General features: G+C 39.3%; 2 protein-coding genes and 1 long non-coding RNA gene across 21 annotated transcripts in view; 1 reads left to right on the top strand and 2 right to left on the bottom strand.

Moving 5' to 3' along the window:
* PDGFRL (platelet derived growth factor receptor like) overlaps positions 1 to 18,779 on the bottom strand; it is a 21,803-nt gene extending 3,024 nt beyond the window's left edge. The window contains exons 1-7 of one of the 8 annotated variants that reach the window (XM_086888780.1): positions 16,508 to 17,435; positions 15,928 to 16,010; positions 10,849 to 11,079; positions 10,093 to 10,387; positions 2,586 to 2,737; positions 1,016 to 1,309; positions 580 to 719 (exon numbers count right to left, since the gene is read on the bottom strand). In XM_086888780.1, the coding sequence (XP_086744906.1) occupies positions 580 to 719; positions 1,016 to 1,309; positions 2,586 to 2,737; positions 10,093 to 10,292 (786 nt within the window). In that variant the 5' untranslated portion in view covers positions 10,293 to 10,387; positions 10,849 to 11,079; positions 15,928 to 16,010; positions 16,508 to 17,435. Of the gene's footprint in view, positions 1 to 579; positions 720 to 1,015; positions 1,310 to 2,585; positions 2,738 to 10,092; positions 10,388 to 10,848; positions 12,737 to 15,927; positions 16,011 to 16,507; positions 17,720 to 18,078; positions 18,390 to 18,471 lie in introns of those variants that run through there. The other 7 variants (XM_086888778.1, XM_086888777.1, XM_086888781.1 and 4 more) reach the window with 7 other exon arrangements.
* Positions 18,622 to 20,884, top strand: LOC111927988 (uncharacterized). The gene is made up of 3 exons (XR_015286795.1): positions 18,622 to 18,708; positions 19,455 to 19,526; positions 20,065 to 20,884. It is a non-coding gene; the product is annotated as an uncharacterized LOC111927988 (long non-coding RNA).
* The window catches only part of SLC7A2 (solute carrier family 7 member 2), a 53,137-nt gene continuing 48,475 nt past the window's right edge, over positions 20,325 to 24,986 (bottom strand). For all 12 annotated transcript variants that reach the window (XM_023925128.2, XM_086888773.1, XM_086888766.1 and 9 more), the window contains one exon: positions 20,325 to 24,986. In XM_023925128.2, coding sequence (XP_023780896.2) covers positions 24,808 to 24,986 — 179 coding nt within the window. In that variant the 3' untranslated portion in view covers positions 20,325 to 24,807.

Raw genomic sequence — 24,986 nt, 5'->3', positions numbered from 1 at the left:
ATAAATGAGCTCCTACTGTAACAGGTGAGGGTGGTTAGAGGGAAAAGAGAGGGGACCTGCAGTGATGCTAGTCAGATACATCTTATTTTGTGGAAGAAAATAGACCACAGATTCACATTGTGTTCCTGTGGGTTCTTTCAGATGATGCTGGGCAGAAGCAGATTCCGCTTCTGGATATGGGCAAGCTTAAAAATTCTGTGCTGGGATAATTCATGCACCCAAGCCATGGAAAAAGTAGGGTTATTGAATGCAGAGGCATCAGTGAGCCTTGTGGCTTGCCCTAGAACAGACTGCTGATGCTGGCTGGCTTTGACCCTGTCTGAGGCTTTCTTTGGAAATGCTGCCAGAGGCCAAGTATTTCTGGAATGAAAATCTGAGGCAGAAGTGAGCTTTCCTGAACTGGATTTTTACTAACAGGCCTCTCCAACTTCATCCCTGTGCTACTTCTCAGGGAAAGACAGGCTGAAGTTGAAAGGGGATATGCTGCCTCCTCCTGCCACATGCCTGAACTGGCAAGAGCATTCAAAACGCTGCCTTTGTGAGGAACAAACTATTTCAGGCAGGGCATACACCTCTCACCTCTTGTCCTGGATACTGCCACTTGAAGTTCACATCCACATCAGGCTCCCCGAGGACTGTGCAGACCACATGAACTCTGTCACTGAGTCCGGCTCTACTGGATGACACTGCAATTGTGGTTGAGGGTGGGCCCTTGGGAACTGAGACAAAGACAGTATTTAGAAACAGAAAATCAGCTGCTAAAAGTTAAATACACTGATAAAATTGAGAGTCAATTTTTGACTCAGTTTGCTTACTGCAAAAGGTGCTTTACACCTGCAACTTTCCCCTCTAAACTGGGAAATTTGTGGAATTTAAACCTGATAAATGTTTTATCACATATACTTTTGATCAAGATTTTGAAACTCTCATTACATGACTTATTTTACTTTCTAAAAATTATTTTCTTAATGTCAGTAGGAGAGTCAATTTAAGGACAGAGAAAACTGCTCTTTACCTTCCACATACAGTAGGTGGTATTTGATGGAAATCTGAGGTGCTCCCTGTGACTCTGCTTTGCAGTAGACAATACCTTTATGATCAGAAGTCGGGTGCTGGAATACAAAACCCTTCTTTGCATCATAAATAATATCAGTTCCATCTGTTTCAATTTCTCCTGCTGGAAATTCCCTGTGAAGAGTCACTTTTGCTGAAGGAGTAGTAACACGGCATGGGATGACTGCAGGTTTATCTGGGTTCAGGTAGACAATCTCAAAATAACTGGGAGTAGGTACAAAAAGTTCCTCTTTGTCTGTGCAGAAGAGTTGATATAATTACAGAAATATTTACATTGTGGTTTAACAGAAAGAAAAGTACATTTGACAAGAGAAAATAGCTGTGAGCAACATTTAAAACAAAAAGCTTTGGATTAATTTTAATATGCACACACAAAAGAAAAAAGAACACTACTTGCATTAAAAAACATTACATTGAAAACAAAAATGAAGTATTTTTTTGATCTTACTAATGTCTTTTAGTAAGCTGCCAAATACTTATCTGTATCCCATCACCAATGGTAAGATAGGACTACTAGAAATAAGATACTTTTTGAAGCTACAGACTTTTTATACCTATGCTTTTAGACAAAATGTTTGATTTACTGTCTAAAGTAGATGAAATATTTAGTGCCCTCAGAACCACAGTTAAGGAGTATTTCCATAATTGGCATGCTTCTTAGAAATCTAAATCTGAAATTCCTCTTTCTAGCATGAGCATTTACGTAATAATTTGACTGAAAAGTTTATTCCAGTCTTTCTAAGGAATGTAGCCTAAAAACATTAAGCACTTCTGTCTCACGGTCCAATCTAACTCCAAAATGTATTGCAAACAATCCTTTCTTGACATTTTGTACTAAAACATTTTCTAGTCACAAATACTTTAACTCTAATGAAGCATCAAAGGTTGTTTTACTATTCAGGACAGCTTCCAGAAGAAAAATTGAACCATTTGATTTCAGCTCTGTTGTACCAAGCATCAGTAAACTTTGCACAGGCTGTGGGGGACATCACAAGCACTTGAAGAGTGTTTTGCCTCTCCACATGCTATAATGACTCCTCAGAGAAATTGTGGCCTTACCAAGGTCAGCAAGGTCAAGTTTTTTAAGGCAGTGCAAGTAACCAGAATGAAGTGACAGTGGGGGAGAGTCCATGGGATCATCTAAATGCCACAAAAAATCTTCTGCACAGATTTATTTTCTTTATCAAAACACACTTTCCAGAATTAAAACATTTTTTATTTGTTTTGCAGAAAATCCTCAGGAAGTGTGTTACTATTTCCTATGGTATGTGCTTTTCATTCCATTTTCCATTACCTTGGATATTTTGCATGATCTGTAGGGAAAATGGACTCAAAAAAAATCACACTAAGCAAGTTATTTTCTGCCCACCAGCACAGTCTCACTTAACATCCACTGAAAATAGATGAAAACTATGGCAGTAAAATCTTGACAGTGTAATCACTGATGAAGTTCTATTCCTGTCTAACCAGCAAATACATTTCCATTAATAATCCCCGAGTGAATTAATTACCTGTGAAAAAGATGTATGTTGACCCTGTTTTAGTCTCATCCTTCCTGCATTTGTTACCACTGCACAGCTGAAGCCAGCAGCTGTATTCACCTGTGTCTGCTGCAGTGGAGTTTTCAAGGATCAGCTGACTGTACCTGTCGAGTTGCTTTATGCTGTGGAAAAATAAAAACAAAAGACAAAGACAAGCATAGATGTATTTCCTTGTGTATTTCTGTCAGCTCATTCCCACTTTATGATTTTTTTATTCCTTCTCTAAAACTGACCCTTTTCACTTTCAGAGTTCTGTTGCAACTTCCCCTTTTGCTCCAGCAGAGCTGTTTACATGAGTAGTTTTATTGATTTTAACTACATTTAAGAGCTTGCAAGCTTTTTATTCCAGCCTTTCTAAGGAATGTATCCTAAAACCACTAAGCACTTCTGTCTCATGGTCCAATTTAACCCCAAAATGTATTTTACATGAGTAGTCTTACTGATTTTAACTACACTTAAGAGCTTGAAAGTTTTTGTCTTGTACAGTTCATTTCTGGATTCTTTCAAGTCTCTCTCTTCAAGGAATTTTGAAATTGGGCTGTGACTATTCTAGGCCATATGTTCATCTATGTTTTGTTCTAATTTGTCCATGTATAGCCCTATCCTTCATTCTACAAGTCAACCCACATGCATCTCAGTACTTTTTAAATACTGTAGCACTGCTTCAATAGCATCTAACAAAGATAATTCCCAAGTAGTGAGTAGCAAACTCTAATTTCTGCCTGCTTTCAGTGTGAATGCTTTACCAATTTTTAACGTACTGGTCCAAGTTTCCACTTGCAAAAAGCTGCTATTTGGATTGGATGCTTGGATTTGTCCTGCTAGTTAAGCCACTTTGCACCACCTACTTCTGTGGTCTGTCACCTCACTGGAGTTTCCTCCATATCTCTTGGCTATTTTAGAGCATGACCCTGAGAAATGCTGGAGGTGTACTGGCAGCACCATCACTATACAAAATTCAGCCTGTGAGATTATTTCAGACTTGATTTGCCTTTGTTTTTTTTCCTTCTCCTGAATTTCCCAGGTAACTTCACTAATAATCAGTAAAATAAGTGGATTGACATTTGTAAATGTGCAAATACTTATAAATATGTAGATATATACATAAATACGGATAATTTTTCTAAGGGGTGAAGGCGCTATCTTATGAAATACAGCAGCTACAGTCTCATCTTGTTTCTTTTTTTAAATATAATACATATTGATATAATATACATGTCTTTTTTAATATATTTTAAGGTTTACTTTCCTGGTTCTTTCTGGCAGACAGATGGTGGTGTGGTTGGCAGTTTGCTGGGTTGACTTTTGATGGATTGCAAAAGCAATGGCCCAAGAGTACCAGTTCTCAGGGAACCCTGTCATCTCAGCCATGTGGCAGAACTGATGCACTCTGCTGCTGCTCCAACCCTTAAAAATGTTCTTCTCAACCAGCTCCCTTTCATGGTAGTGGATCTAGGTCATGAAGAGTTTCCTCTTTCCTTTGCAAGACATTGAGTTACAAGGTAATTTCTTTTCTAACCAAGTCAGGAGTGATTTTTCCAAGTTCAGATATTTGATAATGAAGTCTTTTTACTGTTTTAAAAGGTATTTGGAAAAATACACAGCTTGCATGAAGACTTAATATCTCATACTCATTCAATTGTGGGTTTTTTGAATATTTATTACCCTCCTAATTCTTACTAATGTGGCAGTTATTCAGGCAGATACCTGACTGAATCATTTCTTTCTGGGACTAGCATCTTTGAAGAAATTTTTATCCTCTAACACACCTCACAACTAAGTAACAGGAGTACTACAAACATGCCTGAGTGTACTGTGTTATCTAAATGCTCTGTTATGCTTAATTCTCCACTGCAGGCAGAAAAACTGTTTAAACAGAGGCCATCACTTCAGTTGCATGTGCATCCCAAGTTCTGATTCCTCAGGTGTTCTGGTAGCTGTTTGCACAATTACCAGCAATCACAAGCAACAGTACACGTATTCAGCCAACATTCAGCCTTTACTCAGGCCAGCAGCTTAGAGATTGAAACTACACCAAATACTCACTTCAGAGATAACTGAGAATTCCCTTTTCCAGTAAGCCCTCAGACACCATTAGTACATGGATCCACCACAGAGCAGCTTTGAGGCCTGCCTCAATAAACAGGCAAATCACTTTCCCTATCCACAAATGCATTTGTCCTACACAACCTTGTCTGACGCCATTTTTGGGAATCATGTAATTATGGTGCAGTAGCCTTTCTATTTTTAATATATACACTACCTTACATTATAAACTACCTTCAGTTTTTGGATAACATTGGAGAGATTCCTATCTGTACAAGAGAACATGCTGTGTATCATACCCAACAGGAAGATAAATCCAAAACATGTCCTAGTCTGTATTATTACCATTTAGTTTCATATTCACATTTCATTAGCTATATGACTACCTCAGAATAAAATGTTTTCCAAGGATCAAGTACTTAATGTCAACAATACAGAGAAACCATTATGCCAGAACACTTTCGCTTCCAATCATTAATGCAGACACTGAGCTATAGCTTTAAATCCCAACAGATAGCAAAACAAGGTCAGAGTTAATTAATTATTGTACAGTGTGTTCTTCTTAACTGAGAACAAGCTATCCACTAATCAATGGAAATAACCTAGCAAGGTAGTCATCCACAAACATGCAATAACAAAACCTGGCATCTGAAAGCGTTGAAACTTGAGACATGACCATATTAAGCAGACAAAACAGACCATATGAAATAAAGTACAAATGGTAAATCCTGCAGCTGACCAGTATTTCCAGGGTAACTTATTATTTGATTAGTATTTCATTAGTATTTTAGATGCTGGGAAATCTGACCCAGAAGCCAAAACTTTGCTGTATTGTAGATGTCACAAAGTAAAAATGTTGTATATATGAACATTACCAGACTGTTTAAAGAAACTAGAAAAGTAGCCAAAAATCTTATTCCATATATTCATCTTATTAAACTTTATTTAAAGTTCTGAAGATTTTTGCCAGAAACTATACCATACTTAGAAACTAAAATATATATTTATATGAAAATATGGACAGTGTAAATAGCATCACTCAAAGAGCATCTACCAAACTCCTCTCAAGCAGCCGCCTTCATACTGACAAGAGAGCTTATCCCAAATCAACACACTCACTAGAACAGGAATGTAACATCTCGCTGTTTTACAGAAGGAAAACATCCTTAGCTTTCAATCTTCAAAGCACAAGCAGCAAAATCAAATTCAGTTATACACATGAGCACAACTGACATCCCACTAAGCCTCTGGGAGTATGCCTTCAGTAAAAGCAGTCTAATTTTGGCCCCTACCACACCCAGTTTCCTTAATATTTGTGAGAGTGCTCCTGTCCAGACACCCTCCTCCCACATGAATGTACAAGTGATGCATATCCAGCTGTTTGTCCCAGCTTCTTCCATTAGAGCAGCTCAATTTCATGTGAGTTTACTTATCAGAGGAAGTTAAATGCAGCTGGTTTTAGGCAGGGGAGAGACCCATGCTCCAATCAGGCAGCACAGAGACTATGTGAAGTCAGAGCAGCTTTCTGCTATAAAGCTTTAGTACATGGAAAATGTGCCTGCCCTGATTTTTATTTTCATCCCTCTCATATGTTGTAGATCCAGTTTCTGGGTGAGCCTCCAGTCATTAATTTGTTATTCACAGTCTTACAAAACAGCATTCCAGTCCTTCCATACTGGGGGTGCAAGAGCAACCTCTGACTGCTAACACCACCAATGTTTTTGGTGCCAGCACACAAAATTTTCAGACAAGAAGTATTTATGTGCTGCACAAAGCAAGAGAACATTATAGATAATAGGCTAGTTCTGAAGCCAGCTTGTGTGCATCCTTAAGTTGCAAACAATGTTTACATGATTTGAGCTTTCTCCCCAGAGCTGTACTTCATGCTCCAGTCTCTAAAGCTAAGTAAATTGTTTCAGTGTGTACTCCAGTTAGAACAGAGGAAAACCAAAATTTCTGCTCCATCTCAGCACGAAGCAGCCAGAGTCCACCTCCTCCTTTCACTCAGCATCTCTCACTCCCTCGGATATGATAATTTTAGCACATGTAACAGCTCCAGTCCTATTAAAAACTGAGACTTTCTAGTACAGCAAGCAAAATATTTCATTTACCAGGTTGTAAAGAATGGCTACACGAAAAAATTCAATGAAAGCACAGCCAGTAATACTACAGAAATGGCTTTTCTAATTAAAATCATCCTCCTTAGAAAAGGCATGTTGTCCCCCAGGTTGCTGTATTCTCCTTATCATATGGGTGAGTTAAAAATGCAGTAAGCACAGCATGGAGGCAAAACATCTGTTTTTTATCCCTACTTCTTTTTGTAACCACCCATAGAAAATACATGACATTGATGCTAAATTTAATTAGTTGCAAGCCAAAATGCCAGAGTAGTTGAATTTGCACATCCTTTCTATTATTTAAGGGAAAAGTAAGAATTGGATGCCGGAGCATCTGTTGCTTATAGGAACATTAAGATGAACAGAAGAATTCTCTCACTAGTCCCCAGCAACTGCAGGGATCTCATCACCAGTGTCTCTCCTCCTTTTTACTTTTCCTCTGGCACACCAACCCACTCCTTCATTTTCCATTACTTCCTCTTGGCCCCATTATGTCCCCCCGCTGCTGCCATCAATTCTGGCTTGCACCAGTACCCCAACTCCAACAAGATGCTCATGGAAATCTAAGGTAAAAAAGGCCCAGCTCAGTTAATTAGCTTGGGTTTTGCCCCAGACCTCACTAACTGGTAATAAAGGGAATGTCTTATTCTTGGTCTTTAAGTACTTAAAAAATATTAGAAGATACTGGATATATACCTACCCAGATGATTAAACTATTTCTGCTGTTATTATATGCTAATAATTTTTCTCCCCCTCTGTTCTATATTCATCATTTTATTTTAAAATAATGAAGGCAATGTATTTATAAAATTTTTTAATTGCCTATCGCAGTTGATGCTTGGTTCATGGTCTTGCATATGCCATGAGGAAGATCTAAGCTCCTTTTGAAAGATCATAGCTTTGCTGACTTTTTCTGATGGCAGCTCACTTACAAACCCTGCCAACTGAGCTAAGTAACTTTTATGATACTTGCAGTTAAACTCCATCAAACCTTTCTGAAACCACAGAATACAAATTTAAAATTCCACATTCTAAGAGCAGACTTTATTTCATAAGCACCTATTAGCATTACAGCAAAGACCTTAAGATAATTACCAAAGCCATGCTAAAAACATGAAGAAAATGTAACTTCACAGGGATTCTGTGGTCAATGTCTCCAGAAATTATTACTCTTCTTGACTCTGAAATCTGCTTCTAATCTATGTTTTCAATTTCTCTAGTTAATTTTAGGATCTTCTGCTTTCATTCAAAGCTGCTGATTTACTCAAATACAGCCTTACTGCTTTAACAACTTATTTCAAAAGCTATGACCATTATATTTCAATACAGATCCTTAAGTATATGCCTAACATACTTCTAAAAGAAAATAAATACTTAGGCAAGTAACATCCACCCAGTTAAAATGTTTTATAGCGCTTATTTTGCGTGGCGTAACTAACTTTTGTTGTATGGTTAAATTACTACTGCTAACTTGACTGAGTACAGAAATGTAAATTGCTGAGGCAGCAGGATCCCAAACTACTTAAAACTGGAAAACAGAAAATTACACAATAATGACATACATATCCTTTTCCTGTTTCCCCAAACCATCTCAATTTCTTGTATTTTGTCCCACACACATCAACAGAGAAACTTAATTTTGCATGAGAGGAATAGACTGTCAAATAACCAATCAAGAAACAATCTGATTCCTCTCCAAAAAACCCCGAATACTTGCCCCATCTTCAATGCCAGATTCTGACACTCAGTGTGGCTTGGAGGTCTACAGGACCAAACCACGCCAGCAATCGATTTGCAAATGCACAAAACATTAAGACAGACTTGAGAATGACAACCACCACCACATCCACATGCACTCCCTGTTGATTTGCACATCCAGCTCTGGCTTGCTGGGAGGCCAGGTCTGTACTGCAGCTAATAAACGCCACCTGCTGAAAGAAACCTGGATAGAACAGTATTCCTTGCAAAAGAATAAGCAGTAGCAGTTCAAAGCAACCACAAGATCTTTTGACAGATATTGCTGTGATAAGCCAGCAGCAGGAACCAGCTTGCTGCTGTAATTTACTGAGGCAGAAGCCTTGCACTCAGCCAGGGTAGCTCTTGAGCGCCTCAGCCAACAAGGGACAAGCAAATAATTGCACAGAGAACTGGCTCATGAATTACAGGAGGATGTGCTAGAGATCACAATGTGTAACTGCCATTCATCAACACTCCTCTTGGGAAAGAGAAGTGGAAAGAAGAGTGTATCTGAAAAACTAATTAACTGTGACTGATTTTAAGGTAACATCACACCTGTAAATAGTGAATAGATCACTGAGATTCAGATAACCTGAGTTACTTAGAGAGACCATACACACTTGTACTTAATTTAGGAGCAACAGGACAAGAGCAGCTGATATCTCGACTCATACCTCTGTGCCCCTCTCACCTAATAATCCAAGAAAAGCTCCTAACAATTCTTGCTTTGGGTATCATTCACAGTGCTTCACTGCCTCTATAAAACAGCTGGTGAAAACAAACACTTCTCAGAGCAATAAAATGCCTGTGGAGGACATCCTTAAGCTCCTTCTATGCCCCTTCTCTTTCTAATACAGAACTAAATTACTACATTTAATCTACATGTACTGTCCTCAAAAACCAGGATGGTAATTTACAGAGTCTCAGAAAAGATGTTGAGAGCAACAGGACACTCAGATCGTGGGGCAGTTAGTTCCTCTTCTGGCTCTAACAAACCTTTATATGATTTTCCTTAAAATGTCACAAGATAAAAGAAAAAGCTTTCCTCGATGTAAAGTGGCAATCCTCAGCGTTATACTCCAATGCAACACAAGCCCTGCAATTTCATTTTGCATGCAAAGTCAACTCTGACTGAACCACTACTCTCCCTTGCTCCTTAGCATGAAGGCTGGTGAATTTTTCACTTGTTAAGAGATGCGAGTTTGAGCCTCTTCAGGAAATTAACCTAACTACCTCACATGGTAGCAACCAGTACAGCCCAACATGAGCAGGTCTCTGCGCAGCAACAGAGTTGGTAGTGAGCACCTGACATCCACACTCACACGTTTTGAGAGTTTTACTTTGTACCAACCCTAACGTGGCTCCCTGTTTGTGGCTGAAGCAAAATGGTGAACATCATCTTCATTTTATATTCATCTGAAGGAAACAGAGTTCACTTGCTGTAAGACTATTCCACAATGCACATCACAAGGCAGTAGCTGGTGATGACTAAAAGTTGCTCATCCTTTTTGCTGTTGAATTCAGTAAGGGAAAAAAAGTTCTGGATTTTTCCTGCAAAAAAATGAAAAATGGCTTACCTGAGTCTGGAGTCTTTGAAGGTGTCTAAATAAGGAGGATAGCTCCAAGTAACATTATTCCCCTTACATCGCAGTTCTATGGTTTCTCCTGCAGCTAGGCTTAAGGTGGCAGCTAGTTTCTGGAAATGACCTTTATCCGTCATCTGTGTCAGTATGGACTGAGACTTCAAAGAGGAGTCCATGGATTCTCTCTCCTTCATTTTGGGAGTCTTGGGTTTTACTTTCTTGTTAACAGGCTTAATTTTGTTTTCTCCATGTTCTTTGGGACGCTTACTCTTTGCAGGCTGTCCAATAACTGGTAAAGTAAAGAAGGCAATGTTACTGATTAGAAAAATTTTATATAGTCTTTTGAAAAAAAAAACAAACTTCCTTATCATCCCAGAGAATAACTGAAGTTTTGCTCTTCCTAGAAAAGATGCATAAAATTTAGTAAGAGTTAATTTCCTTAAGTTTATGAAGTCTGCCATGACCCATTTTCCTGGGGAAAAAGGAAAAAAAAAAGAGAGCTTTCAAGAACATGTGGAAAATCTTTACTTACATAAACGGAGAAATATGTAAGGTATGAAAACTTTACAAATGGTAAGGGAAAGAAACACAGCACTTGTATCTCCAGCCACTTTTGTCATTTCCACCTCCTGGTGTTGCCATGCAGCACTCAATGCTACACAAGCTCTCCACATTCATGTCACATGCCCATCACCTCTGCATGACCTCTTCACACACCATGCTTCCATAAGGGACACGTGAAGAACTCACAAGTGTAGAGCTTCACGATGATTTATAAAATACTGATAGTGATGCAGTCTTCTTCATTTACAGTAATTACTGAAATGCAAGTGTCACTTCAGTCACTTGAAGGTGACTTAAGTTGTCACTTCTCCATAGAAGCCATTTATTTTGACAGTCCAGATGAAGACAGAATCTTATTTAGAGACAAATAGTAGGGGGTTTCATTACCTCCTAGAAAGAACAGGGATGACCTGTTGCCTTAACAAAGGAAACAAAAAGAAAAATTTCAATTTTAATTTCATTTAAAAATAAAAACGAACAAAAACTCTAACTGACATCAGGAAGCACAGTCCTTTTGTGAGACAAGCCTAAAACTACTTTTGTCAGACACCAGAAACACCACTAACTGCGCCTGACAGCTAATTCTTGTTTTCCCCATAGAAATGCTGAGGTATTTCATTGCACAAATCAATCAACAAGCTCCCTCTGGAATGAAAAACTCAGCATACTCATATACACAGCACAATTAAAACTGGTACCGACTGCCAGTACGAGCAGCAGGGCTTCCAGATTCCTGCCACTGATGGCTCTTGTGACACTCCTCAAACCCCAGCTGGACACCTTGCACTGCGTCAGCTTTGACTTCTCCAAGTCCAGGCTGATGTACAACACATTTCTTTTAAACAGCTCAGTGCCTTGTGAGCACGAATTCAAAAACCAGGAAATTCTAGCGTTTTTTCCTTGCATTACATTAGAAAGGCTACAGTGGGTCAGGCCAAAATTATTTGCACTGACACCACCTAGTGTCAGATGCCAGTCAGGGAACGGGGCAACCATCTCTGCTCCTTTGATACTAGTCTCCTAAGCTTCCAAGAACCTTTAGCTCAAGGGGTCTGTGAACCTTGTGACGTAGTTGTCATCATTTTATTGTGCTTGGCTGTTTTTGGTTTTGCTTGGTTTTGGGGTTTTTTGGGGGTTTTTTATTATATTGTCCTTGGATGTTTTCCTTCATTGATTTGATGGCCAGTTTTGAAAATTACACAAATTACACATAAATACTAGATGCCTTCTAGGTTTTTTATTAAACAAATAAATATCCATGTTTCTCCAACAACATTCTCTCCAACATATATACTTTTACAAAACTTGAGCATTTTTGACTCGTTTTCTTTCCAGAATAACAAGTCCTACTCTGTCTAATTGTTCCTGTAAAGAATATGCATCTTACAGCAGTTCGCTACACCGCATTTGGGTGATGGCAAGAACACAAAAGCAGACTGTATACCAGATTCAAGGTATTCTCAGATCCAGTTGTACATATTAATGGCGTCTTCTTTCCTGTCTAAACAACTCATTACTTTTCAAGATAACAATATTAGGAGCTGACTTTTTGAAAAATAATCAAGTGTCATTCCAAGAGCACTTTCCTAAGAAGGAGCTATTGTTTAAAAATTCGTTAAGTAGAAACCCAGCAAGACATACATGAAGTTAGAACAATTTGTGTTATTTAATGTCTACCAACAGGAAATCTGAAGTTCCATCCTGTCCCTGCCCAGTCTTTCAAAATTGAGAGATCATTCTACAACTCTTTACTGACAGTTTTCTTTTAACAGGTATTTTAAAATGCTGAAAAGCATTTTCCTTACAAGACCCTTGTTAAATTCAACTGGATAAAAGCAATTCCATCCATATTGCAAAAAGACTAATTCCTACTCATTATTTCCTATTAGTTATTGTTCCATGAGCGGTCTTCCCTTGTCTCACAGCACATTGATTCCCATGGAATCTTTTACAACAGGCTTAATAAAAGCCTTTGGGAATCCAAATATATCAACCAATTCATACATGGCCACACTCTTACAAAAAGTCCTCAAAGAACCACAGCAGACCTGAAAAAAAAAAAGAAAAACAAAAAGGAAAAAAAGGAAAGTAATGCCAAAGCCATACTGATTTTTCAGAATTCATGAGTTCAGTTTACAGAATACAGACATCTGGCTTTGTGCCTCTACCTCCCCCAGATATTGTAAAATATTGGGATATTCCATTTCCTGGAAAAGGTATAGTTATATGATATCATATAGTGATATGTAGTGCTATCGCAATCAATTCAGTTGGAAAAGACCCCTGAGATCATCGAGTCCAGCCTTTGACCAAAACCCACAATGTCAATTAGGCCGTGCCACTTTCCAGTCTTTCCTTAAACACCTTCAGGGATGGTGATTCCACTACCTCCACTGGCAGTTCATTCCAATGTCTAATCACACCTACTGAGAAGGAATTCCTCCTATGTCCAACCTGAACCTCCCTTGGCCCAGCCTGAGGCTCTGTCCTCTTGTCCTATCACTTGCTACCACCTTCTTTCAGGTAGTTGTAGAGAGTGATAAAGTCACCACTGAGCCTCCTTTTCTCCAGGCGAAGCAACTCCAGCTCCCTCAGCCACTCCTCATAGGACTTACCCTCTAGACCCTTCAACAGCTTCATTGCACTTCTCTGGAAAAAGATGGGAAATTATGACAAGCTATGGACCTGGATTAAGGCTTCACCAATTTCAGATTCAAATTTTTTTCACCTCAGGTGTATATCATAAAATCATGGCACTTAAACAGTTTCTGTTGCTGATTTTCTTACTGATTCTTTTGGTATATTAATGAGATGTGTCCTCTAATTATTCTCCCCATAGAGAAAAATTCTATTTCAGAGTCTGCTCTTACAGAGTTTCATAGGATATTGCACTCTAAGTTCCTTCTATGCTTATCATGTCATTTTATCATTAAAAACTCCCTAAGCACCTCCACAGTGAACATGGGTGCACAAAGATAATTTTTTAAATTTTACTTTCTACAGATGTTCTTTCTTATTCACCATTCCTCCCAGCCATAAAAATTCTGCAGCCATGTCTCTCTGCCCCACCACAGTACAAGAGAAGAAGAAGGATTTATGACTGGTTTTATCCTTTTGTAAGCCATTTCCCAAACTCTTTTTGTCTGCTTTATTCTGTTTTTTATATTTAACCCACATGTGATTTAAGAAGCCTCCTCCTCTTATGTAATTCCCCCTTCCAAAATTAAACACATCAGTGGTTTCTTTGTCTTTTATTCTTCCTGAAAGAATATTAGAACTACAGTCTGGCTGTTCCACAGCAACATCTGAATCCAATTACCTGAGTAGCACTTGAGATCAAGTCAAGAATTGCTGCTCTTCTGAAGGGCTCTCTGAATAGCAGCTCTAAGTCATTATTTGTGGCATCTAAACAATTGCATTCTGCACCACACCTCGAGATGTGCGACCTAGCCCACGTGAGGAGAAGTTATTACTCCTTTTGCTTTTCTATCCAGCCCTTGCTGCCCCTCTTATTTTCTTCAGCAGAGCAGTCATTACACATTGGGTGGTCAGTTACCAGGTTGGTTCTCCACAGGGCTGGTATTTCAGTCCTGATGACTTTTACCATCAAAACACACCAGGAAACAGATTCAAGACTTAAGTTTTCTTCTACACATACTGCCACTTCTTCCTTGGGTATGCTATTATATCTTAATAGAATTCCATCACATTACTGTGCCCTAGTACTGAAAGGTTCCACTGACGGGCCTGATATGCCTTTTGAATATGCATTCCGGTTTCAAATCGGCCATTTCAGTTCCGTGTTGAACTTTCCAGATTACTCTGTAGCAGCACACAAGCTTTGGTTCAGCCATCCTTTTTCTTTTTTTTTTTTTCCCCATCAAACCCTACTGAAATTTGTTCAAACATTTTCATGACTTTTTTGCCAGCCTCGATCCTGACACTATTTCATAGGCACACAGATCCTGCAATCTCACTTCTAGGAAATGCTTCATCCCATACTGTGTGCTCTGCCACACCTGAGCCTCTGTCTTTAAGAAACTGTTAAGGACTCCCCTATGAAAGCTTTTCAATTTTAAGTGCCAGAAACCTGGTTTTGATTTTCTCAAGATTAAGTTTTTTCTCTCCACACAAGCTCCCTCTGTTCCATGTTTCTGCAGTTCAGCGAGTCTGAACACTTTCCTCCTACACTGCACTGCCAACTGCTCGGTGAGAGCCTGGTCTGCCTGACTTTGTATTTCCCTGCAGGTGACAGCAGGGACATTTCAGGAAACACATCAGATGAGCTTTGTCTTCCTACACAGAAAACCTGGTTCTGCCTCTGTTGCACCTCCTAGAGAGGTGAGTTTCCAAGCAAGGTGTGGCCATGCTCCTTCCCAACACTCCCTTGTAAGTCTGCCCAGGTACCTACTGACACCACCATTTCTGCACCTCACAATTCTGTCTTCTGTCATGGCTGAATGAAGTCTTTCTGTGCCAGGTAACTAAATTAACTGCTACAGTATCGCCTAAGGTAAAGAAGACACACAATGAAATCCCTCCAGGAACATAAACCAAGAATCCTCAATTTTCTTACCCAATCTGCAAGACTTTCCCAAGAAAGGGAACAAAGTCAACTAGCCCATTTATGCAAGCACATGAATATGCCACATTTGGGATATTTTACTGTCTCACCAGAGGTATGCACAGACCCCTCACCATTTTAATAACACTGCATTGCTTAATGTTGCACTGCTCTAGTGCAACAGCACTTCTTATTACATATAAAAATATAATAAAATTGAGACTTAGAAAAATATTGAGAAAATGCCTCATTTCTCCCTCTGATCAGCTCCTAATGTCACTTCTAAGAGGCACTGTACTAATTTCAGCTGCAGCAGTTCATTCAGGGTCCCTACTAACTCATCATGCCAAAGCAGGAGACTATGCATCCGTATGTCACAGAAATACATCATGCAGAACTTTTGCTCCTGATTCACAGTATTTGTCTCAACCTATCCTTTGTTTGTCTTCCCCTTGCTCTCACAAATATCACATACACAACAATTTCAAAATGGGTGTTAATTACAAAATCCTGAAGAGCATTCATTTTTTGAGACATCACCTATATCCACATGCATATTCCACTGGTCCCACAGCTGCACAGGTTATAACTCAAGAAGGCCCCTGATCTTCAAGTTCAGCCTAGAGAACTTGAGAAACAGTGTGTGAGCATGGTCCCACAACAAGCACAAAGGAATCGTGTTCATTGTCCACTAGACATACCCATTCCACAAGGCAGGACCCATGCTACATCTTGGCACCATCAGAGACCGAAAACACTCCAAAGTTATACTGATTACTTCTTCCTTGAGGTGAAAATAAATTAAGTGTAAGGTTACCATAAAGTATAATTAACCACCAGGATTATCATATAAGGAAAGAGTATTTTTGATTACTAGTAATGTAACAGAACAAGCTGGATGCATCTCATCACTTGTGATACTTCAAATGAAAAGCTAATCATCCAAACAGAGCCAATCTGGAGGGCCATATTTCATTAGTTCATAAATTAATATAAGATAAATTAGGAAGACTATTTTGAAATTACAATTCCTCCATTAGGACTTCTACATTTAGCTTTAGACAATAAATTCTTATTAAATATGCCTGGTTACTTTACCCATTTCTCCCAATTCTCTCCATTACTTTCTTTCTGCATCTCTCCATCTGCTAAGCTGGATGGCAGAGCAGGAAGCACCTTTATACACCTCAATGTAAACATGACAAACTGACAAAAACATAGACTTGGGAAATCATTATCCCAAATTACAACTCACATCTTATTCTAGTTTTTATTGCCTACCTCTCAAATAGAAAATACTCTTCTTGATGTGGTATACCCACAAACCAGATCTTTCAGCACAAATCCTCTCCCCCACCACTCTGATCCACAGTGCAATTCCTCTCCATGTAGTCATGAGAAAATCTAGGCTGGAAAAGGCTTCTTGAAGTCCATTCCCATTTGTTCAGCTGTTATGAGCCTTGTCCAGTTGAGCTCTGACTTTTCCAAAGGCTGGAGACTGTATAGGCTCCTCGAACAAATTCTTTCTATGCTTAACAGCTCTCATGGTGGAGGACTTTCTATGTTCTTACAAGAATGTTTTCCTTATGACCTCCCAAAGTACCTGTGGTAACTGCTTCTGTCTGTCACCACTCACCTAAGAGCCTGCCTGCCATTTCTCCACAAACCCTTCTATGGGCTACGCAGATCCCCAAGCCCTTCCACGGTGAAAAACAATGGAATTATTATTATTTTTTCTTATGAATAAGTATTAATAAGTTCATTCACGTTTTGCAATGGTGAAAGAGCCTCTCTTTCTAGCTAAAGCCTATGTAAGCAAAGAATTAGTTATGAACGTCCATTCCCAAAAACTTGCATTTCCTCACCAAGACTTCCTCACAGCCTGAAGCAAGCGGTATTATGAGTGAAGTTCGATGCTCTCAATCGAACAATGATGCACAAAGCCAAAAACTTTTTTTGGTTGTTTGCTAAATCCGCGCACCACGTCCAGCGCTGTCCCACGCCCAGCGCTGTCCCTCCTCAGGCGCCACACGGGACTGGACGCGAACTTAACACGTTTCACCCCAGAGGGAGCGGGCGGCAGGAGCAGCCGCCGCGAACGCCTAAAAGCCCGAAACGCCTAAACTCCCCAAAACCCAAACCCACATTGTCGGCGGAAAGCTCCGGCGACCTGCGATGCGAGCATCCCGCCTTCCCTCCGCCTCTGCCCGGCGGGACGGGAGCCCCGCCGCCGGCCCCTCCCGTGATGGCTCCCGCTCCCGTCCCGGGGACGGTCGGGCCAGCGGGTACGGCTGGGAAAAGGGAAGCCCGCGGCGCCTGGCAAAGCGGGGGCACCCGTCGGGGCGGCGGCTCACCGTGTGGCAGCGCTTCCTGCAGCAGCAGCAGGCTGAGCAGCACCCAGAGCCGCATGGCGGGAGCGGCCCGGGCGCGGCGGCGGGGCGGGCGCCTCAGCGGGGCCGGCCCGGGGCGCCTCAGCGGGGAGGGGCCGGGGCTGGGCCGCTGCCGCCGCCAGCCGCCCTCCCTCGCCCGAGACCCCGTGTGAGGAGCGGAGCTGCGGCCGCAGGGCGTTCGGGGACACTGGGGGACGGCTCTTGCTGAAGCCGCTGGTCCGTGCCAGCTGCCCCTTGCCATATGAGGATCTGCACGGGTCCGGCTGTTTGTTGGTGCCCTGGGGCCCGCAGGCGGCCGGGCAGAGCGAAGCAGCGAGAGCCGCTCGGGCTGCATCACAGGTGTCCCCAGCGCCGCGCGTAGGGCGCTGAGCAAGACAGCGAAAGTACATTTTTAACTCAAAGTGCTGCACTCGTACCAGCCTGCCAGGCCCAAGAGATTCAAATTAGCTCAGGAAAAGCTACCTCACTGTGGAAAACAGAGGAGGGCTCTCTCTGGTCCAGCCTGGGACTCCATAGGCCGTGACACAGTTTTCGCGGATGCCCGTGAGAAGCGCATTGACACGGCGCACGTCTCTCTCTGCTGCTAGCGAAGAGACGAGGCTGGTAAACTTGATGTTTGCCGCATGTATGTTTCTGCCCACAACGAGCTGTAAAAAGCCATTCCTTGAAACTTGATGGTTTCCTTGGAGGAGAGGGGAGAGGAAAATATGACTGGAGGGGCCACAAAGGTAAATGCAAGGCGAGGTTGGACTTGAACGGGAAAAATAATGGCTGTTAGAGATCACAGGCAGCCCCCGTAGTAGACACAACCACCGCTCAGAGTGAATAAAAATAAATAAAAATTGAATCCCTTACCACAGCTCCAGGGCCACAGCAGATGTGAGAGCCGAGTATTTACAGTTTACTTAAAGGAAGCCTTGGCTTCATCTGCATCCACACAAAAAAAGACAGACGGTCCATGCGTAATGCTCCTCCACCCTCATAAATACACGCACACGCAGAGTTTGGAGACTTCCTTGCCTGACCCTGTTCTGACACTTCACTCTGGGGCACCTGGTTCGCAGAAAGAAGCCAGTAGGACCCAGGAGTAGAGTAAGATGATGGAATTTCATGGTCTCTTTTGCATTCTATTATCAGTGTATCATGAACATGTCATCCATTACCTGTAACAAATTAAGAAAAAGAATGTATTTGTTGCTATAGGATATTTAAAAAGTGTTTCCCCCTTGAAATAATTGGAATATCAGGTACTGTATATGAAAAGGTTATCAGTCTTTGCTTTAAGGTAAATGAATCTCAGCAAGAACTCAGAAAAGTTGTATAGTATAAACTGAAAATTTGCAGTGGAAATATTCACAACTCCTCCTTATGATGAAGAGTGGGCTTTTTTTCCCCCTGTCATCTGCAAAACTACTGGTTGCAATCCTTATGTGCCTTCCTAGGTGAAATTTCCCTTTTGCTTTCACACACAGAGTAGGTCAATGATCTAATGGTGTCTGAGCTTCAAGTATTAGCTTCATATTATTATGGAAATTATGGTAATAGCACATGGAAATAACACTCAGACTGCATTAATTTTAAGAAATATTTAAAGTGACATATTCCTTTTTCTTATGCTAATGTATGCAATGAAGAAAGAAAATTATTTTATTAATTTTTCGTGTCCTACTTTACAATAGGCATGCATGAAAAACATTTTCATTTACAGCCATCAGAAAAACTAATGTAAACCTTCATGTGATGATCCCAGTCCTCCACATGAGTAAGCCAACATATTAAATATATCTTTTCATGTAATATTTTAAATATTTCAGTATGACTCATCCTTATTTAAATAGTGGCCCTATTCCACTGCTTCATGGGACCAAGATTTTCAAGACCAGTCTTAGTACATCTGGATGTACAATAAGGTGATTATTAATAATTTGATTACTATTTTATAATTCCTTGTAAATAATATACCTTGGAAAAAATTCTGTCATATTCTGTGAACAAAGATGACTACTCAAATGTCTTTGAGAACAGCACCAGATGATAATCTTGCCCTGGAAATAGGGTTCTGTGTCCAGACTATTGCTATCCATTGCCCAGACACATGCTTTTATTTTCTTGCTATACTCACAGTACTATTCAATGTTTTGGGGTTGGCTTGTTTGGGGTTTTTTGGGGTTTTGGAGGTCTTTTTTTGTAGGATTTGATTGTGTTGTTAATGTTGTGGTTAGCTGATTTGGTTTGGGGTTTTTTCACAAAAAGGGAACAAGGGGACGATGAGTTTATTCATTCAAGTCTGAGGTTGGGTGAATAAAAGGACAAGGCTTGGTGCTCCAGGGAGTTGAGCATGAATGCTGAGGGCTATGCATCCCCTCTGGAAATCAAACCTAACATCATCTCTGGTTTGGCAGTGTAGCGCAAAATGCCCAAATCAAAGGCTGTTATTCTCTATTTCAGTGTTTCTTCAATGCTTGGAAGCAAGAGGAAAACAAACGCTGCATGTATCCTCATCTCCAGACCATCTTCCTATTTAAACATAAGACATGGTTGTGTTTTCCCCTCTATACTGTGTTATCATGTTATTTATTTTAAATGTGCTATGATGTGTATAATGTCATTAGATATCTGGCATACTCATAATTTTAAGTCATTATTCTATTTTAATGTTAACTAAAACTATAGTTGTGATTGAAGTTATGTCTGCTGTATGAAGGACATACAAGTGATATTCAACTTTATTTAAAAATATGGAACAAATGCACAATTGTTATCCCACAAAGCACATTTTACAGTAAATGAGGAGCAATGTAATTTCCATTAAAATTTGGAACTAAGGTAACTAAAAATGTCATTGATAACAATTCTGTTGTAAAGTGGGGAAAAAAGCACCATATTCTTAAATACAAGCATTTTTACATTCATAAAAATTCAAGACTTGATTTTGGTAGAGCACTTCAAAGAAATACAGATTTGTAGTTTAAATTGCATAAATCATTCTATCTACACTTTAAATGCTCAGCAGCATACAATACAGAAATAATCATTAAAGTGTACATACAAACAGAAAGAAAGGATGGATATGAACGCTAATGTTTTTTTTTTTAAAAATGATGCACACATAATTGTTTTTAAAGATATGTAAAGCATATGTCATGCTTTACTTTCTGGTACCACAAAAGAAAAAAGCTCTCCTAAATAATCAACTCCTTGTATTCTCCAAGTAAACTTGGTGAAGCTGGAGTTGACCTGGCACAAGGCTCATGAAAACATATAAAAACAACAGAATTTTTCCAACTGACAATAAAAAAAATATATATATACACATAAAACTCTTTATAATGCATGTCTGCGTGTCTATGCACAGAAATCCTTCAATTTAGCTCATGTTAAGGAGTTTGATTTCTAAGATCAAATGGAAAATAGATCAGTACCTGGTAAATGCATTATATTTAGCTTTGAAAAGGTCCAACTATTAAAAATGCAGAGGTCCTCAAAACACATACCAGAAAGAAATACTAAAGGTACAGGAAATTAAAAACAAACACAAAGATCCTATACTATATGAAATACCATCCACACTTTCTGTAAAATATATATTTGCTTAACACTGAGTAACCTCAGTGCCTTCAGTGAGCATACTATAATTTGTACCGACTTCCCAGCGTGTCTAGGAAGAATTAGGGGCCAAGAGCATTAAAAAGGTGCTTTCATTCTCTTTTTTATGCCCTCAAGTAAGACATGCCAGCCTTCTTTTGAATTAAATTCCTATTGTAAAAATGTGCCTCAGTGTCAAAGGCCTCATACCCAATTACACAGTCCCACACAGGTTTCCTGCACTGTTACCACCTCAGAATGTTTAAGGCACATTGATATTGACACTTATTAAAAATTCTGTGAAAACACTATGCCTTATATTTCTTAAATATAGATTTTTTTTTCATAAATTTTAGGGGAAGGGTGACATGACTCATACATTTATCATGTAATAAAACACAGAATATATATTTAAGCTTTACCAAGTTTTGCCTCTAAATTCATTGTATCATTTGACGTTTCTAGATGACACACATCAATTCCTACTTAAGTACATAAGTAACTCTGTATCAGTACCATTGACATTTATTGCTGATAGTTCTCCAACAGCAGGTAATAGAAATGGCTTTAACACTTGGTAACATAAGCACAATATGACAGATTTCAGGAATCTGACCTGCATTTCTTGTGCAGGAAAAAGCATCCTGTTATTAACAGAATAGTTTTTGTACCATCAGAAAGAAATGTACCGTGATAAATGTTATCCATGATAACAGACAATGAAATCTAAGTTACTTCATAAAACTTCCCACTGCAGAATTAAGACTATAATACCACAGGAAGATCACTTTAGTTAACATGAATCATTTAGAAACAAAAATTAAGTTTATGAGAATTTTTTTCTACATGGGAAATAAAAACCCAGTAAGCTACCTTCAAAAGTAGATATTTTGTATTAATACGTACCATTATTATTTGCACAGAACAATTTACAATATCAACAACACTGTTAAAAAATAACAATGATTTAATTCCAATGGACTTGTGCTTTCAGCTGATCTTCCAGCAAGTACAGAGATAGAGCAAATGTGAGAACAAAAGCAGAATTTCTTGCATCCATTGCTCCTGTGTAAGGACTAGCATGGCTCGTCCTTTGCTTCTGCTGAGCCCCATTAAAGCATCTGGAATTTTGACTGCATATACAAATGCACATCAAATTTACTATATTTACCTGTATTACCATAATTACCTGTTTTCACCCAGACACTGACTAATAATGACTATACACACATATAAATAAATTTTGCACATTTGAAGCAACTAAGAGTACACAATGACTTTAATTTAATTTTATCTCTCATTAGTTATGTGGGTAGTTCTGGTGCTGCAGCTCCTCCCATCTGTCTTAGCAACACTTGGACAGGCACATCCTATTATTTTAAAAAAATTAATTTCCCTAAAAAGGGGGGAGAAATACAAATGAAAGGGGAATCTGTAATACACAAAGTGCTGACACATTCATCAGGTAAATAAGCTAGAAAATATACTTGCTTTAATTTTCTCCAGAGGCCTTAGCTAGCACTTGCTTTAGTCAGAAGCTAATTATACTGGCAGTATCCATTCAAAGGAAAAGTCCAATGCAATACAGGAATTATTTTAACTAGTACATCAAATTCACTGTGGGTTAATTTCAGACAGATGTGTATGTGTGACAAGTGTGCACACATACATTCCCTATGAGGGAATGGAGGCTTCCTTGCACATCACAGAACAGCAGCAGTTTGTGTTTTGGGAACTTAACTGGCCTGCTCTGTGGCATCAACAACCATAGCAAAACATAAGTCTGTGCTTCCCACATGCTGAGATGTGGAAGGAATTGTAAGAGCTGTATTTCACTGTAGGCTTGTAAAGACATCACACAAAAGCTTCACATGGGCACAGCTGACTTGTCCCACAGCAATGGCTTTTTTGAAGATGAGGATTTAAGACTACTGGGAAAGAAGTAATTTTAAGATTAAAAAGAGCGACTCATTGCTCTGAAAAGTTTTCTCTCTGAAAAAGGAGAGAGACAGAAGCAGCCTAACTAGCTTGGTTTTTCCATTCTTTTTTTTCATAAAATTCCAGCTGTTATGAAAAGTAAGGTGCTCATCACTGTAAACCAACATAGCTCTCATGGCATCTAAAGTTCTTACACCTAACAGTAGAGATTAATACCAATGGTTAGTACCAGCAACAGACTGCAACTCTCCATGACAAAGTCCAAGACAGTTCTTACTCTAGGGAAGGATTTTTTGTAAATATATTCTTGAAAAATGACTTCATAATGTGGAATCCTTCATGGGACTTGAACCTACTCCTTGCTGAGACAAAGTGTTAAAATACCTGTGTGCCTTTGACAGATAACATGACTTATGTTGAAAGAAGAACATTTTCTGGTTTTACCAGCATTAAAATAATTGTTTACCCAGCACTGCCACACCAGTTTGGTTCTTTACATAAATTAGCATTCAGACATCATACCCACATGAATGGATTTGTGGATGTAGGCTTGGCTCACAAAAAAGTGCTACGCTAACATACTTTTAAGGCTTAATGAAGCACTGAAATACTGTTTTAATAAGTTTTTTTTTCCCAAAACCCAGACCTCTGTTCTTTTAACCTCCACTACCATCTGAAAAGAAACCTGGGATGTTGTGCATTAATTTTTCTTAGGAGAAGCAATGTCTAATGCTAATCTCAGCAATATCAGTTCTGGAACACGTATAAAGGAGAATATATAGGAGGAAAAATGAGTAGTAAGGAGGAAAACTGGATGACTGCTTCAGGTAAGTACCAAATTATTTAGTCAGATGAAATTCTGGCCCTTCTGAAGTCAAAAGCACAAAATTTGCTAAATCACGTTTGTTTGCCGCTATCCAGACTGTAACCAACAGATTATTTCCCAGATGACTTTGCAGAAAACAAGAGAGCTTCTCTTGTATTATTCTATACACACAGTGTCCTTCAAAGAAAAGGCATGCACTTAAGTAGAAATCTTAAATGCTATTTAGAGGGACTAAAAACCTTTGAAGTATCTTCACTGAGTTCTCCATGACTATGGATGAATAGTCATGTTTAGTAAAGATAAGCAATTACTTCTTTTTACATAAATAAATGCTCCTCTAATTTTTACAAAGTATCTAATCCATACAATTACCATTCATTTTGCAAATACTTTCCAGGGCTGTATGAATGTAATTTATCTCCGATGAGTTACTGCAACAGAAAAAAGACAATTTAGATTGTTGCCAAAACATGTAGCAAAGATTAGGTGAAGGTATGAAAGGCACGTATGTTCACAGTGCATTGTCAAATACTCAGAACCTCTTGCAGACAGTTCTAAAATTCTTCATAACTGATGACTGCCAGTGATTTTGGATGACACTTCAAACAATGTCTCCAAATTTTTGCTTACCAAAGGGTACTTTTTTTCTTTTAAATTTAAATATTAATCCTTATGATGTCAGTTCTGAAATGATGAAGATGGATTAGCAGCTTGTCCAAAATATCAGTTAGGTCTTGTAGTAAACACTTTCAAGAGGCACATGTTGGCAGAAAGCTTCTGAAGTTTCAGTCTGCAAGTAAAATTCCAATTGAAGTTTTAAAAGATTGGTGTGTTTGCAGAATTTAACATTCACTTGTACTTTCATGTGGAAGAAATTGATCCCTTTCATTTGCATTTTCAGGGTCATCCACTGGGTTCTTTTCTTGCATCCCACTATTTTCTGAAAAAGAATCATCATCTCCATCGCCACGATGACCTTCAACACTGTGTCTGATGCCATAAGCAAAGTAAATGAGGAAGC

This window comes from Cyanistes caeruleus, chromosome 5 (genome assembly GCF_971803275.1).
Source record: "Cyanistes caeruleus chromosome 5, bCyaCae1.hap1.1, whole genome shotgun sequence".
NCBI classification, from domain to species: domain Eukaryota; kingdom Metazoa; phylum Chordata; class Aves; order Passeriformes; family Paridae; genus Cyanistes; species Cyanistes caeruleus.
The sequence above is the reverse complement of the archived record's forward strand: the minus strand, read 5'-3'. Positions and strand labels throughout refer to the sequence as shown.